Source organism: Muscardinus avellanarius (genome assembly GCF_963383645.1).
Source record: "Muscardinus avellanarius genome assembly, chromosome: 15".
Classification (NCBI taxonomy): domain Eukaryota; kingdom Metazoa; phylum Chordata; class Mammalia; order Rodentia; family Gliridae; genus Muscardinus; species Muscardinus avellanarius.
In genome coordinates, this window is record NC_137801.1 from 44,663,062 (window position 1) to 44,680,457 (window position 17,396).

General features: G+C 34.9%; 1 protein-coding gene across 32 annotated transcripts in view; it reads right to left on the bottom strand.

The window, feature by feature from the left end:
* NRXN1 (neurexin 1) overlaps positions 1-17,396 on the bottom strand; it is a gene marked incomplete at both ends in the record, with an annotated part of 1,249,621 nt that overhangs the window by 800,049 nt on the left and 432,176 nt on the right. For all 32 annotated transcript variants that reach the window (XM_080711553.1, XM_080711552.1, XM_080711543.1 and 29 more), the window contains one exon: positions 17,042-17,203. In XM_080711553.1, coding sequence (XP_080567679.1) covers positions 17,042-17,203 — 162 coding nt within the window. The remainder of the gene's footprint in view (positions 1-17,041; positions 17,204-17,396) is intronic.

Consider the following 17,396-nt stretch of genomic DNA (forward strand, 5'->3'; position numbering starts at 1 on the left):
TATTTTATTTGGAATCAGAGTCTCATTTAGTTGCTGAGAGCCTCACTACATAGCTGAGGCTGGCTTTGAACCTGTGCTATCCTCCTCCCAAACATGGGATTACAGGCGTGAGCCACCACACCCAGCTGTGGAATACAATTTTTTTGTTGTTGTTGTTGTGTTTTGTTTGTTTGTTTGTTTGTTTTTTGCTTGTCTGGGAATGGAAACCAGGGGCATTCAACCACCAAGCTACAGCCTCGGCCCTATTTTTTATTCTTTATTTTGAAACTGGGTCTCAGTTGCGGAGGGCCTCACTAAGTAGCTGAGGCTGTCTGAGAACCCTCTCTGTCTAAACCTCTCTCTGTATTCCAGCACTGCCACAGATTATAGCATAAATATCTATTATTTAATGAATCTCATGTGGATGTACTTATAACAAACCTCACGAAAGGTTATAACACTTATGTCTCAGCTGGGCGTGGTGGAGCACGCTTGTAATCCCCGCACTTGGGAGGGAGAGACAGGAGGATCGCGCAGGTTCGACGCCAGCCGCATGCTGGTTTAGAAGACCCTGTTTCCAAATAAAAATATAAAAATAGGTCTGGGAGTGTAACCCTGAGGTAGAAGGGCTTCCAGGAACCCCAGTACCACCAAAAAAAAAAAAAAAAAAACCACAAAAAACTATGTCTCAGATTCAGATTTAGCACAAAAAAATACACTACAATCTTTACTGTCAAGAAAATCATTACTCAGCATTTCTCAACTGGAATCCTCATCTGAACTATGGAAAACAGAAAATGATTTGAAGAACTATTTATTTATTTATTTACTTACTTACTTACTTACTTACTGATTTGGTACTAGGGATAGAATCCAGGGGCATTGTACCTCCAAGAACACCTCAGTCCTATTTTTTTTAATATTTATTTATTATTTATTTATTTGTGGGACTAGGGATGGAACCCAGTGGCATTCTACCTTCAAACTACACTCCCAGCCCTATTTTTTAGTCTTTTTTTATTTTTTTGAAACAGGGTCTCATTGAGTTGCAAAGGGCCTCCCTAAGTAGCTGAGGTTTTCCACAAACTGCAATCCTCTGATCTCTGCCTCCTGAATGCTAGGATTAAAGTTTGCGCCACCAAGATGGCTGAAGAACTATTTTCACATTTCTTCCAAGAATGATATATAATTAGCAGTATTGCATACAGGATATATCTTAGGAAGTTAGGGCTTAACCTTCTTGGAAAAGTCCATGTTGATCAAACTTCAGTTGACAAAATACTGAAAAATCATATTAAAGTAGAATAAGTGTTAATAAGAGATAAAAATGAGATGAGGTTAAAAAGCAGAGGCAGGGTTCCTAATTGTTTATTTTTATATCTTGTACCATGTTTTAATTATTTTCCTGTACTGATTTAGCATTGGGACCAGTGCCCATTTGGTGATGGTTATTTAAACATTTTTGTTCTTGTTGAATTGAAAAGGTATTATAATTCACTTTTTATGACTGTGGGCCCTTGGAATCTGGCCAACATGATACAGATTATGTGTTTATTCAGTTCTGGAGACATATCTGTCATTCAGGGAGGGCTTGTGGAATAAATGAACACATTTAAAAGAGTTGCACCTTTCAATAGGAATTCAGTAGCAAACACACACACATAAACAAGCACATTGATCAATCAGTAGTTAATTGCCCATGTAAAACCATGACCTAATAACATGAATAAACCATTTTTAAACTAGCATATTAATGGTCATTCAATATATGAAGAGATGTTCATCATCACTAATCACTAAGCAAATGCAAATCAAAACCATAAGGAAATATTAACTCATATCTGTTAGAGTGGCTATTATTGAACAAAATAAAAGACAAGTTTTGGTAAGTATGTCAAGAAATTGGAACCCTTTTATACTATAATGAGAAAGCAACATGGTAAAGCTAGTAGGAAAACATTATGGAGGTGGAGTTTCTTTTTTTTATCAGTTGAATCAGAACAATTTTTTTTTTTTTTTTTTGTAGTGCTGGGGATGAAATCCAGGAGCCTTCTACCTCTGGGCTACACTCTCAGACTTATTTTATATTTTATTTGTAAACAGGTCTCACAAAGTTGCTGAGATTCTCACTAAGTAGCTGAGGTTGGCTTTGAACCTGTGCGATCCTCCTGTCTCAGCCTCCCAAGTACTGGGATTAAAAGTGTACACCACCATGCCCGGCTGAATCAGAACAATTTTTATGGGGGTTCTTTAAAAATTTTAAATAAAGCCAGGCGTGGTGGCACACACTTGTAATCCCTGTGCTTGGGAGGCAGAGACAGGAGAATCGCACAGATTCAAAGCCATCCTCGCTGGTTTAAGAGACCCTGTTTCCAAATAAAAATATAAAAATAGGTCTGGGAGTGTAGCCTGGAGGTAGAAGGGTTTCCAGGAACCCCAGTAACACCAAAAAATCTCACCTCTGTTGGATACATACACAGCATTATGTTGTATGTATTCAACAGAACTGAAATCAGGATCTTGGAAAAATATTTGTACTTCCACGTACAAATCAGCACTATTCACAATAATAAAACTTAAATAATGTATTATATGCACGCAACTATTACTAAACTTGAATAAAAGAATTAAATCCTATAGTATTTGATAAGAATGAAGGACATTGCGATAAATGAAATAACCCTGTAACAGAAGGACAAATACTTCATTATTCCCCTTATATGATGTATCTATAGTCTTAAATCATAGAAGCAAGATTAGAATAGTGGTTGCCAAGAGATTAAGAGTGAGGATAATAGGGTATTGGTAATAAACATAATTTTAGTTGTGCAAGATAAATGAATGCTAGAGATCCACTGTATATCACTGTGCCAATGGGCACACTGGACACTTAAAAGTATGTTAAGGAGGTAGCTATCATGTTTCCTTTTCTTATCACAAAATAATAATTAAAAATAAAATATTTTCTACATTAGAGTGGATTTAGCTGGCTAGATGACATATTTAGCAATTCACAAGCTACACATCAATTCCTCAATCAGTTTTTTATTCTCATTCAGACTTAAAAATACACAATTAAGTTTTAGAATAGAAAAAAATGAAGGTCTTACTCAAGAATCATAAACAATTTAAAGACAAACTAATATAAATATAAAAATCTTCCCCATTGCTTAATCACTTCCAAGAATGTTACTTCAAGTTTAATTGCTTCTTACTTTCTGTACATTTCAAATATTCAAAAAAGTCTGCTAAAATTGCAATTAAAGCATTGTGAAATGAAAAAAATGCTGCATTTTCCTGGGTGGGAGGAGAAAATGGGGGGATGGTATTTTCAGTGTCTTTCTAAAATAATAAAGACTAAGAAATTTTGTTTGGATATATTTTAATGAACAAATAGTTTCTATTTACCAAGTAGGTTCAGGGAAAAATAGTAGAATAAGATATTTAATAGGATAAAATTCCTGTGTCTTAAAGACATTTTGAAGGTATCTGTGATAGATATCTCCTACTAAAAAGACAACAGCCACTTTGCAGCAGGCAGAGTTGTTTTATTATAAGCTGGCATAAAGGCAGAATCACATGCTCTCTGAGATTTTTCAACATTTATGTCAGTTAAACACATCCTTTTTTTTATCTAGTCATCAAGAAAATTGCAGACCAGTGTGCTGCGACTTAGAAAGGTAACATACTTCATAGGTGCCTGTATGTGGATCCTTAAAAACTCTCCTTGAAGAAACAGCATTTCCCTAAGTGACTGTTTAGTGCATCAAATCACTCACTGCTTAATTCATAGCCAAGGAAGAGTTTACTTCCTTTAGGGCATAATGCAATATATAAAAAAGTCATTAAAATGGAAAAAAATACATAAAATTCTGTTTAACTTAGTAAATTGTAGTAAGGTAAAAATAATCCTCTATAAATCATAGCCTAAAAAGGGGTAAAGATGGAACTTTTCTGCCATGCAGAAATGAAAATTAACTCAAGTAAACATGCACACAGTGATTTTCAGAATTTTGACAAGGGAAAAAAATCTACTGTGAAAGCAGGACTCTAAAAATCAAATGAAAGAACAGAAGACCTAGTTTACATTATTATTATTAAAATACATAGGCATTTTACTTTAATGGTTATGGACTTAGTTTCCAACTATTTTAGAATCAAAAGTTGATTACTTGGAGATTAAATACATTTCATGCTCAAACTGCAATTTCCCCTAATTTAAATTGTTGGGGAAATACCCCTGTGGTTGTCTTCACAGCTAACCTACCTTCACTGAACTCAAGTGAGAACATTCTGACTTTAGTCTCTGGAAAGGCCAAGCCCATGGAGGTGTTTGGAGGGAACTGAAAGTTTCTGTAAGATCTTAGTGCTTTGAAATGCTGAGAATCAACTGCAACTTTCAGAGTCACTACTGAGGAGCCAAGTTATATGTTTTAACACTGGTAAAATTAAGATCTACATTGTAATTGAGGTATATTCTTGTCTAGGTTAATTGTCATTATTTAGCAATATATAAAATATTTGTACATTATATAGCTAGTGATATTAATATAATATGGTAACTAAGGTTATCTAGCTCAGTGATTCTCAAACTTTAATATCTATATGAAATTACCTGGGAATCTTTTTAGGATGCAAATTTTCATTTGGTAGATCTGTGAAGAACTATGAGTTATTTCATCATTAACAAGCTCCTGTGAGATTGCAATGGTTTGGATTTAAATGTCCCTAGCTTTAATGGAAATAAGGTAGCAATGTTGGAAGTGGGGCTTAGTTGCTAAGAATGGACCCCTAGAAGTGTAGAAGTGTAACCTTGATATATCCTTATTCTTCCCCCTGCATTTTCTCTTTCTCTCTATTCTCTCTCTCTCTCTCTCTCTCTCTCTCTCTCTCTCTCTCTCTCTCTCTCTCTCTCTCTCTCTCCTCTCATTTCTCTCTGCTTCTGGTCTCCATGATGTGAGAGCAGAGCTTTTTGCAATCTCTCTCTGCTTCCTGTTGTCATGCCCTGTGCTTCAGATGCTGGCTTCACATAAACTGAACACAGACTCTCCAAAAAAATGTGAGCAAATAAATATCCCTTCTTCTAAGTTGTGTGGTCAGTCTTTTGTAACTATTCCAATGAGAATTTTGAGCAAGACAGAAACTTGTAATGGAGAAGTGGGGTCGCTGCTATATTTAAATCTAATCATATGTTTTGTTTTTGTAACTGGTTTGTGAGATGGAGTTGGAAGGGCCAGAATTTGGCTAGAAAGATAGACAGTAGAGAACATGCTCAGAAGATTTTGAAAGGCAAAGTGGACTCCATAGGAAAATAGGACAGCGACTATATGTGTTGCATTCTGAGAAAGAATTTATCATCATTATTTCAGTGATTTGAAATTTTACATGAGGCCACATTTAAAGATGATACACTTATTAGCCTTGTGAATGAACAGCAGATTATACAAATTGCATTATGGATTGATGTCAATATTTAGTGAATTGTACACTGAATTTCATGAGTAGGAAATAAAGTAGAGAGACATTATAGATTTGCAGCTAGGTCCAGAGAGATGGTGCTGTTGCCTTTACTGTTACAAAGGGTTTCTCCCCAGATTTTGAAGGAAGACCTGAGAGATATTCCTTTGCAATGTGTGGCAAAGTTGGAATCCCTGAAAGCAGGCCCAAATGAGGCAATTTATGAAGCTGTGAGATGAAGCACTACAGTTGGGAGAAAATCTACCAAAATTTAGAAATTTTTAAAAACCATCTGCTCTAGATACCAGAAACGTGGAATGACTATGAGGAAAAGATACAAGTTGCAAGCTGTGGAGCCAGGCTGGAAGAGCCAGTGTGATACTCAATGGAATCAACCAGGACAGGGCGGGACTGCCAAGGCCCTTTGGAGATGCTATCTCACAACCATGTGTACCAGATGCCAGAAATGCAGCTGTAGGATCAAATGCCTGCCCTGATGAATTTTGAAAATGTTTTGTTTCTATTCCTTCTTTCTATGTCCCTGTTCCTACCTTTTGGAATGCAGATGGTTACTCTGTATTATACATTGGATTATGTCATTTGCTTTTTGTTTCTAAAGGGGCTCATAGCTAAGACAAATTTAGACTTTTACCTTTTCAGGGACAGTTGGAACTATTTAGACTGTGGGACACTTGGAGCTGGGCTAAATGCATTTTTCACTATGAAGTGGTTATGAGGTCTAGGGCCCCTGGGTGAAATGTAATGCTTTGGATTTAGAATGTCCCCCTATCCCTCAGGGACACAAGTTAGCAATGTTGTAAGTACTGCTTGGATGCTAAGAAGGTGTACCTGGAGGTGTGGCCTTGGGAATTGTATATTCTTTTTCATCTCCCTGCTTGCTTTCTGCATCTGGCCTCTATGATGTGAGAGCAGATCATTGAGTTGTCTCTCTTCGCTTCCTGTTTTTAGAGAACTGAGCTTCAGACCCTGACCTCATATGGAATGAATCCAGGCTCTCCAAAACACTATGAGTAAATAACCTTTCCTCTAAGCATGTGGACAGTTGTTCTGGATTATAGCAGTGAGAATATTGGCTGAAATAATGATGCTAATGCTCCTGTTTATTTATTTATCAATTAATTAATTAATTAATTAATTTGCAGGTCTGGGTATTCGACCTCTGAGCTACACACCCTGCCCTATTTTTTATTCTTTATTTTGAAACAGGGTCTCACTAAGTTGCAGAGGGCCTCACTAAATAGCTGAAGCTATCCGTAAAACATAATCCTTCAGTCTCAGCCTCCCAAATACTGGGATTACAAGCTTCTGACACCATGCCCGGCTTAATTCTTCTATTTAACAGAGCCCCTATGTGGGCTACAAGATGTTGATGGGCTTTATTTATTTTAAACTGCCTATACCCTATGGTTTTTAGTTGCATTCTCTTTTATAAAAATTGTTCCAATATATAATCTATATAGTTTTATATAAATATACTGATTAATAAATGATAAACCAAATAGCTTAAATAATAGCTAAAGATAAAATAAATGAGGAATTTATTTTAATCTTTGATAACCATACTTCTCTGTCTGAGAAACCTGAAGAAGAAAATGTTGACAAATAAAGTCAATTTACTTTTTCAAACAAACATTTAATACTCACATGTGAGACTCAGGTCTTTGGTAGTGAATTAAGGAAGGGAATGTAACTACTGTTTCTAAAAAGTACTGTTAATTAAATTTGAGTGATAACATTGACAATGTCCTTAAGAACTAAAAGAATTATTTGTATTTGAGCTATAAAAATTACATGACTATTCCCAATTCAGTTCCTGAATGAGATACCTTTATTTTTCTAAAATTCCTCAATTCTCAGTTATCTTAAGTAATATATGATACCAAAAGTAAAAGTTGTAATTTTTTTTTGGTACTGGGGATTGAATCCAGGGGCATTCTACTTTGAGCTATATCCCTATCCCTTTTTACATTTGGTTTTAGAAACAGGAATTAATGAGATTGCTTTGATTCACATTAAGTTGCTCATGGGCAGGTCTTGTCTGTAAGAACCGTAACTAATATTCACTATATTAATCGGGTATTAGCAGTATATATTGTACTGAGATGTTACAATATACCAAGAAGGGCTTTGAGCACTGCAATTACATGGCTTCAATTGTTTAGACAGGAAAAATCTGAAGTACCAGAACATTAAAAATCTTGTCTTTGGTACCACAACTACCAACTCTTGGGAACCACGATTTGAACCCAGCCTATCCAATTCTAAAAAAAATTCACCTTAACAAATTTAATGCAATGAGTTATATTTATTCTCATTTGACTCAAATTTAAAAACTCAAGGTCAGAAAATATGGACAATTCATTTGTGGTAGCCTTGATGAGCTCACCTATGTCATCCTAATAATCTTAAAATACTGGCACTTAAAAAAGAGCCTGGTTCATTGTACACAGTCACATGATACATATGAAACTAAACTAAACACTCAAAGGTTACCAGTTTCTCTGTGCACAGGATATTTAATCAATAATGATGAAATTTCATTTATCTATTATTAAAATCACATGCTTCTGGAAAATAAAAAGACCATTTTCATCTTAAACAACTTGCTTTAAAGGTTTTGCAACACTGATGATTTTCCTGAAAAACAAAATCCACACTAATTACTGTATTCAGAAATATATTTTTCTAAATACTCTGATTCAAAAACCCAAAGACAGGGGCATATCAACTTATTAGAGAAATTAAGAAGAAATGCAAAACATTCATCTTGTTTGGGATTAATTTTACTTTTTCTCTTAATACACCTCAAATTTGATAAAGTAACAAGACTATATTTCTATGAAGCTTTTTCTTTTCTTTTTCTTTGCAGTATGTTTTTAATACTTCATATCCATTTATCTTGCCTATTGTTTTTCAGTTCTGGGGATGGATCTAATTTATTGTGCTTTAATTTCATATAGTATCATACCTGTTACAGAGAAGAGCAAAAAAGTAAGTCAGATTACTTTGTTGCCCTTGCTCTGAAGTTATTACCAATTTTCTCTGTCAGAGCTCATCAGAGTTTCTGTTTATTTCCAAGGTGATTTTTCATACCTCACTTACAGAGCTTCTATTACAATTTTGTATTTCTTTGGCTCTCCACCCAGATTCCTGAGTGTATCATCTTATTTATCTATGTGTCCTGAGTCTCAAGAAACCTGGAGCATTAGAGTGTTGATTAATATTGACTAAGTAATACACAGAGGCGAATGTTAATGCATAATCAAATGGGGACAATCTAACAAGATACTCCAGTGGATGCTAAAATTAAGAGAAAATATCCAATCTTAGACATTGTTCTTTATTGCTTTATGCTTTGCTAAAATATCATATTCTATTAAATGTATCAAGTCCTCAGAATTAAAGTGTCATTGAACCCCCTACCAAACTATGTTATGATAGCTTTGTATTTGAAAACACCACAATTACAATTCAATTATGACAACTGCTGATATAGTTCCAGGCTATAGGGCATTTGCCAAAAATGATGGGAAATAAAAACCTGTGAGTCCCCTGGAAGGGTGGTTGCTATGTTAAAAAGACTGAAATCCTGGCAGGAACTCACCAGATGCTTCATGCACGACAGAGCTGAGCTCCATTTCCTTGGGGATCTGAACAGATGGGACTCCCTGAATCCAATCTCAAAGATGAGCGACTATGGCGAGATGCCTGGTTTCTGCCCCAATTGCTTATTCCCTGTGTCCCCAAGGCTACAATGCACAGAACTGAGAACTTACTCTTATCGAAATATGCAGCCAATACTTTACAGAAAAGTAGAGTACTTCCAAATGTGTTTTCCATGCATTTCTATTTCATACAGTTGGCTACACAATACAGAAGGTATGATGAGCACTGTTATCTTATTATGCTTTTAAAGAATGAAGTTTGTGTAGGATGACAAAGTAGGGATTAGGCTCAAAGAGTAACAGCTCTGTGCCAGTTAGAACTGTAGAGAAAAATTCCAATGAAAGATCGCACACAACTGGGCATCTAAGAATTACTTGCTGCTGCTTCTTCTCACCCTTAAGTGTGCACTTCCCCAAGATCCCAGAGCTCTCAGTTGTATTTCATTTTCTTTCCTGTTAAGATTACTATATAAAGATCATTTCATAAGCTTTATAAAAATACTGAAAATGAGGAAAAATAAGTGAGACTACACTCTGATATGGAAGCAACAAAGGGTAGCAATTAAGAGCAAGGTTTCTGTGGTTGCATTATTTGAGTCTAATCCTAGCTTTCTCACTTAGTAATTGTTTACCCCTAAGTTACCTAACTTTTCCTGTCTCCATGGCTCTTCACTTGTCAAATAGGAATAGTAGAGCATCAGTGTGTAGCAAGCACCATGTTCAGAGTACTTCCTTTATATAAGAAGTACTGAAAGAGGATGTGCATCCCTCTAAGTGATTACATAATAGAAGCAATACTGAAGGTTAAATACCAGAAACCCACACAGACATTATTTTTTGCTTTTTTGACTCACTGAAAGTTTTGAAATGCAAAATATCAAATTATGTCATGCAACTTCACTAATTTTATTTTCAACAAGAATTATTTTCCTGTTTTCCGGATGCCCATAGGCACATGCCTATTAAGTAACTCACTAGATGTTATAGAAATTAAATTAGAAATGAAAAACTGCTTAGTATATCATTATTCTAGAATATGGTAACTCTCTTATAACTTCCTCATAGGAAAAGCTCTGAATTCCAATATCCATTTGTATGGTGCCCAGTGCAACCACAGGCAGAGTCAGATATCATGGAGTATATAATGTTGGGATTTCCTTGGAGGATCTGATTCAGGCAATGTGCCCTACCAGCAGGAATAGTAAATTCATGGATGGAAAAGTGAGGTGTGAATCCAGCTCTGCCACTCATAGCTGTATATTCTGCTTAGGTTCCAGAGTCCTCATTTGCACAATAAATTATTATTATTTTTAACCTCACAGAGGTTCTTGGGAAGGCTCCTAAAAGGAAAGAGGTATTTCTATGCTCTGCTGCCCTGCTAGAAGGCAAGAAAATTGGCCTCTGTTTGCATTTTAGTGTTAACACATTATAGCAGAAGATAAATCAGGTTAATGAAATATTAGAATTTGCCTAATTCTTTGACATTCCCAGAAATATCATCTTAAACTCAATGTTAAGGTTTTAGAAACAAATTGCCATCCTCCATGTTTTGATCAGAAAAAATTCATTGTCTTCCAAGACCTTAACTTTTGTGAAAAACACTGTAGGTTTATTTGCCTACTTTCTAGCTGGGTCAAACCAGAATTTCTGAGTCAGTAAATGAAGGCCTTTAGGAAGGAAGCTCAGAGTAACTAGAGAATTGTTATTTCTCCAGGATCAAATGGAATAGCCAGAGAATTTAGCATAAATATATATATATATATATATATATATATATATATATATATATATATATAAGATATTTGAAGAATAACAACCATATATATATATATATATATATATATATATATATATATATATATATATACTATAGCTATTATAAGAAAGGTACTGTTTCGAGTCAGCTCATATAGTAAATATTCACATCTAGTGAATATCTGGTCCAGCATGAAAACTTTTAACAAGAATGGCTGTCTGCGGTCACAGTGTTAGTCAGTGTATTGAATATTGAACACTCATTTTATCAGTCAATTCAGGAGGCCTTATATCAGGAGGATTCTTTTGTATTCTCTAGGCTATTAATCTTGTGCACTTTTGCAAAAACTATTTTAAAAATATTATTTGGGCTGGGCGTGGTGGCGCACGCTTGTAATCCCTGCACTTGGGAGGCAGAGACAGGAGGATCGCGCAGGTTCGCAGCCAGCCACACTGGCTTAGGAGACCCTGTTTCCAAATAAAAATATAAAATAGGAGTATAGCCCGGAGGTAGAAGGGTTTCCAGGAACCCCAGTACCACCAATATTATATATATATATATATATATATATATATATATATATATATAAATTATCTGTAGTGATATAACAATATGGTAAGTAAAATGTGTGATTTTATATGGAAAATGTATAGGAAAACCTTGAGAAGGAAGCAAAAAGCAAGTTATCTTTCCTAAAGAGTAAATGAAGCATGTGGGACTGTCAATATAAATGAATTGTAAAATTATACCAATATTGAGACCATGATAACAGAATTAGAGAGGAATCTCAACAAGGAGTATAAAGGAAATGGAAAATAGGGGAGAAAGTTTTTAGTCATGACTTGTAGCCCAAATGACAAGGTCTCCACCAACTCAAATCCTCCCTTTTCCCAAGTAGAGTAATTTACAGAAATCAACTAGAATCTCCTTATCTGCCAAGTTCCTGCTAGATCAGTTTCTCCAATAAGACATAATGCCTATTTATATCAAATTTGGACAAGTAACCTACATTACAAATTCTTCCATTCACTGTTGTTCTTACATGTAAATGACAGATGCTTTATTCCTCTTAGAGCAGAGGGGACGAAAACAATAGAAGGACACATAAAGACCTAAATTTGATGCGCTGGCTTTAACACAGAAGTGGACACATTGGGAATTCTTCAAATTTCTAAAGTTCTCTATTGTCCAGAAGAGGAAAGATAAAGGTTAAGGGGCATCTGCATAAAGGAAATACTTTTGTAGTCATTGCATATGGCAGAGTGAGTCATCCTGATTACATTTAGGAATCAATCATCCTTTTTTCCCTACAGTAAAAGAAAAGGCTTATTATATAAGATTATTTTTTTCCTGAACCTTACCCACCTTATAGCATCTTACAAATTTTTAGTAATAAAACTCTCTACATGTAATTAAAGACTGAATTGACCTAATTAGGTTGATAAAATTTTCAGTAGGAATTTAGTTCTCTCTGGCATTTTACTCATTCCCTCCACCCCTACAATGCTCCCTTAGGCTAATTCTGAGCTATTTTTAGTGGTAGTATTTTGAATTACCTCACACAGGCCATGTCTCCATTCAAGCAAATGATTGTAAAACTTCCAGCAGGTACATACTGCTAAGAACAAATTTCAGATAAAGGATTCTACAGTGTTTTATGGAGCACACAATCTTTTCCTACTTCTTCAGTTTCGTTTCCTTACTAACACATTATACTAAATAATGTTCACCCTGCAGGAGGGAAATAAGTGTTCCAAAGCAATTTGGAGGCCCTAAGAAAATAAGAAATGTATAATAGCAGAAGCAGATTCTGAGAGAAGATGAATGAGAGAGAAGCACCAGGCATCCTAGCAGATCATGTACTATAGAAGCCATCTTGGATAAAATATCAGGATAAAAATACCTATTAGTAAAATTTTTATCTATTTGAAGAACTAAAAAGAATGTATCTCTAGCCATGTTAGGAATTAAATGTGACACTTTTTATAAAAAACAGGGAAATGCTTCTCAAGTGTTCTAAAGTAAGTGAGCAGGGCTGTAGGTGTCTCCAAATGGACCTCAAGCATTCAGATACCATAATTTCTCCTATAGGGTTTCTTTCCTATTGTAAGTGTTTACTCAAAAACTTCTTGTTAGAAAAACTAAATTAAATTTAAAATGATCAAAAATTCTTCTTAGTTATTTTGATCACAGTGACTAAAAGCTAACTGTGCAGTCAAATAACTCATCTAAGCTTGTTTCCGCATTTCTAAAATAAGGAGATTAGATTTGGAGAACGATTTACTACATTCCTTCTATTCCAGGACTCCAAATTTCCTTCTATAAATTCAGAGATGGTTCTTAGGATCTCTTCTAGGACTGGTTTCCTTAAGAGAGATTACATCTGGATTGAAAATAAAAATGCTATGAGCCAATAAATGAAGCTATAATTAAGGAATTAAATAGGCAACATGCTAGGACATCTAAGCCAGTTTAGAAAAATTTACATTGGTTTCCTGTTAGGAGAATGAATATGGGTATATTCCAGTCTTTTCAGTAACTACATAGCTAACCTATATGAAATAAGATGATTTAACTAAAAGTCCATAAAACTTTGTCACTATTATATCATAGAATTAGGAAAATCAGGGGATTCTAAATAGCAATTCAGACATAGATGGAAACTATGAGCTACTATTAAAACCCCTTCAGATGAGATATGTTTTGATGTATAAACTAAATACATCTATATTATTCCAAATTTTACTATGCCCAGAGGAAATAAAGTGAAAGATACTGCACAGAAAAACTAGAAGTATTTGCTCCAAACTTATACCTCAGGCTGTGGAAAGGAGTTAAGTGGGAAGTGCCCATTCAATAAAGAGGAAGTTTGTATCCAAAACTTACAGCAACAACAGTATGAGTCAATCTCTGTTTTAAGAACTCATTAACTGCCACCTTATAGCCTCTTGAGAGACTATCTGACTTATTTTTACTGTTTTGCTACTATAGTTTTTATAATTGAAGTGTTAATATAGAAAGGAATCGATACTAAGGTATATCAAGTTGTATACATTTATGTATTAAAGGTGTCAATTTGAAGGCCAGTTTAACTTGAAATTGGGTTAATCTCAAGTAATAATTAACTGTAGCTTCATGCACACCAAGATTTTCCTTGTCTGTGCAGAACTGACAGAAGATCATGTGCTTCCTCTGGACTCAGGGATCACAGAAATCTTCATTTTTTTTTTTTTTTAAATCAAACTCTTCAGCTAGATTTCCATTATGGTTAGAGACGCGTGGATTCCTTTTTTTAAAAATTCAAATCTATAGCAAGTTTAACCTTATATAGAAAAAGCAGGGCATAGGGTTGGCCCAGTTTACAATAAAAATGAGGGATATATTCCTGTAGTTCTTTGGTTTCAACCCCTTTGGAAATATACCCAAGAGTGGTATAGATGGATCATATGATGGATCCATTCCCAGTTATTCACACCCATGTTCATAGCACCTCAATACACAATAGCCAAGTTTTAAAACCAACCTATTTGTCCATCAACAGATAAATGGATTAAAAAATTATGGGAAATAAACATAATGGAATTCTAGTCACCAACAAAGAAAAACAAATTTATGTCATTTGCAAAAAAAATGGAAGGACCTAGAGAAGATTATGGCAAGTGAGATTAGCCAGTCACAGAAAGTGAAGGGTCATATGTTTCCTCTTATATGCAAAAGCTAGAGAGTAATTGGGATACCAGCAGAATTCCGCATAATGGAGAAGAAATTTCAGTGGAACCAGGTAGTCTAAGCAAAGAGGAGGAGGAAGACCAAGGTTTATTATTTGAAATACTACCATCGACTATGTGTACATATGTGAATCTACCAATGGCAGCCTCAATACTATATTGGGAAGGGGGAAAATGAGGAGGAGAGAGGGGACACCAAGTACTATGTGCATGTATGTCATTATTAATATGATTTACTTTATGATGTGAGACTATAATGCACCAATCAAAGCAGATTATAAAAATAAATAAAATAAATATTTCATATAAAATGAGGAACATGGTATGGCTGATAAAGAGTGTGGTTCTACCTCTCTTACCCCTTCTCATAACTACAAAAAGCTCTAGAGACATTTTGTAAAATTTAATTCTGTTTTCACCATTATTTTTTTTGGGGGGGAGGGCATGCTGGGCATTGAGCCCAGGGGGTTCTACCTCCAGGCTATGCTCACAGCTATTCGTATGTTTTTATGTTGAAACAAGGTCTCACTAAACTGTTGAGGCTGGTGTCAAACCTGGTATCCTTCTGTCTCAGCCTCAAGTACTGGGATGATAAGCATGTATCACCAAGCCTGGCTTTATCTTTTTTTTTTTTTTCTAAATTGAAATTCTTCATCTCCTGCTTGCCCAGATTTATCAAATCTTTCATATTATAACTCTTTTATGTATCATCCATGTCTTCTAGAATTCTAATTTATCTCACTCATTTTTGTTTATCTCAAATGAGTATAACTACAATAAAATTTAATACCTCAGTCTTCACAGTCTATTATACATGTCTAGAAATTATTTTACTTTATAATGAACTAGAGAGTTTGTAGAATCTTCTTTGACAATGACCCTAACAAACATTTCTGTTGTAACATGGTATATTACAATAATATTGGAATACATAATAGTTCAGTATGTAAAGGACTATGAAGTTGGGCTTCTGTGATTTAATTCTCTAATCTTTAATATTTATTAATCGCAGGACCTTCCTCATAGAGCTTACCTGTTTCATATGTTAGTTTCTTTGAAAAATGCAGAAAATAGTATACAACCTACATTATGAAGATCTCTAGAAAGTGCTTTAAAATAGCATTAAGCACAAAGCAATAATTCTAAAAATGTTAGTACTGTTTTTATCATAAGAATTAACAATCATTTTTAACAGTCTATTATTGCCTATAGAGCTTAACACAGACCTAAGTCATATTATAGATCTTTAAAGAGTAAAAGTTATTTCCTGAGAGATAATTAATCACCAATACCTAAAAAGATGAATATATCCAGCTTTTTATAACTGCATCTTCTTGTATTTTTTAATCCCCCTAAGCACTATACATACCATATATGTATCCCTATACTGGACAAGACATATCCTGCTTATACAATTACAAAATTACCTTTTTTTTTTTTTTGGTGGTACTGGGGTTCCTGGAAGCCCTTCTACCTTCTGACTACACTCCCAGACCTATTTTATATTTTTATTTGGAAACAGGATCTCTTAAGTCAGCAAGGCTGGCCTCGAACCTGCGTGATCCTCCTGTCTCTGCCTCCCAAGCGCAGGGATTACAAGCATGCACCACCATGCCTGGCACAAAATTATCTTTAGAATAAACACAATCTGCCATTATTTATTAATAACATATGTGGCTAAAAAGTAGTTCAAAATGATTCAGCTTTGCATTTCAGAAATGTACTCTATCAGAATTGTAGCCACACAACATGGGAAGAACTTCTGGTTCTAATAGCCAGAATAAATTGGGAAAATACTCATATAAGTTGAAATTCAAGGCCTTTCTGATATTTCTCTCCCCATACCCTAATAAATTCCAATCCTATATGTAGATACCATAGACAATGATAGCTGAGAATGGTGGATGGAATCGTTTTCGTTTTCTCATGTAAAGATCAACTAACTCACCAGTTCACAAATGACACAGCTCTATTCCCTTCAGAATGTAATTGAAATAAAGGGGCAAAAATTATTTTGTTTTGTAGACTCATTTTTGTTTGTTTTGTTTTGTTCTGTTCAATGCAATTTCTCTTCCTTTTGTAGCCTAATGTATACATAACACCTCAAACATTTAGCTAGAAATGAGCAATTAAAGAATTCAGTGTAACTTTAGACCCAGAATTTCCTTTTTTTTTTTTTTTTTACTTTTATAGCTATTACACAACTAGCAATGCAAATATCCACTGTGAACTACTTACAGTCTAGTAATGAAGAACTTAATTCCTTCATAATGTTCTATGTGTCTCCCCCGCCCCCAATCCTACATAAAACACTGTAGAAGATAGAATTTAAGGTTGTGCCATTTGATTCTGGGAACATCAGGTCTTCAGCAAATTCTGGATCTGAAATGATGAGATCATGAATTAGGAATGATACTGGTGACAGCGATAGTTACCTCTTTGAGACAGCCCATAAAGTTGTTACTGACTGGTGACCCTGGAAGGTCGGCTGTGCTGGGACTGCCTCCAACATAGAAAAAGTCATCAGACCCCAGCATGGTATAATCTTCTTGAGTGTAGCCCGTCGTGGTAAGAATCCCATCCACTGATATTGTCACCTAGATAACAAAGCACAGGGAAAGGACACGCTATACTCAGACCTAGATACTGTAATCCTGGGATATGCCTGTTTTTGTGTTTTGTTTTGTTTTATTATTATATTATTATATTTTGTTTTGCTTTTTTTGCTTGGTTTTTTTTTTGTTTGTTTGGTTTTTAGTTTTAGACCTATGGTGGAACCCATTTTCATGT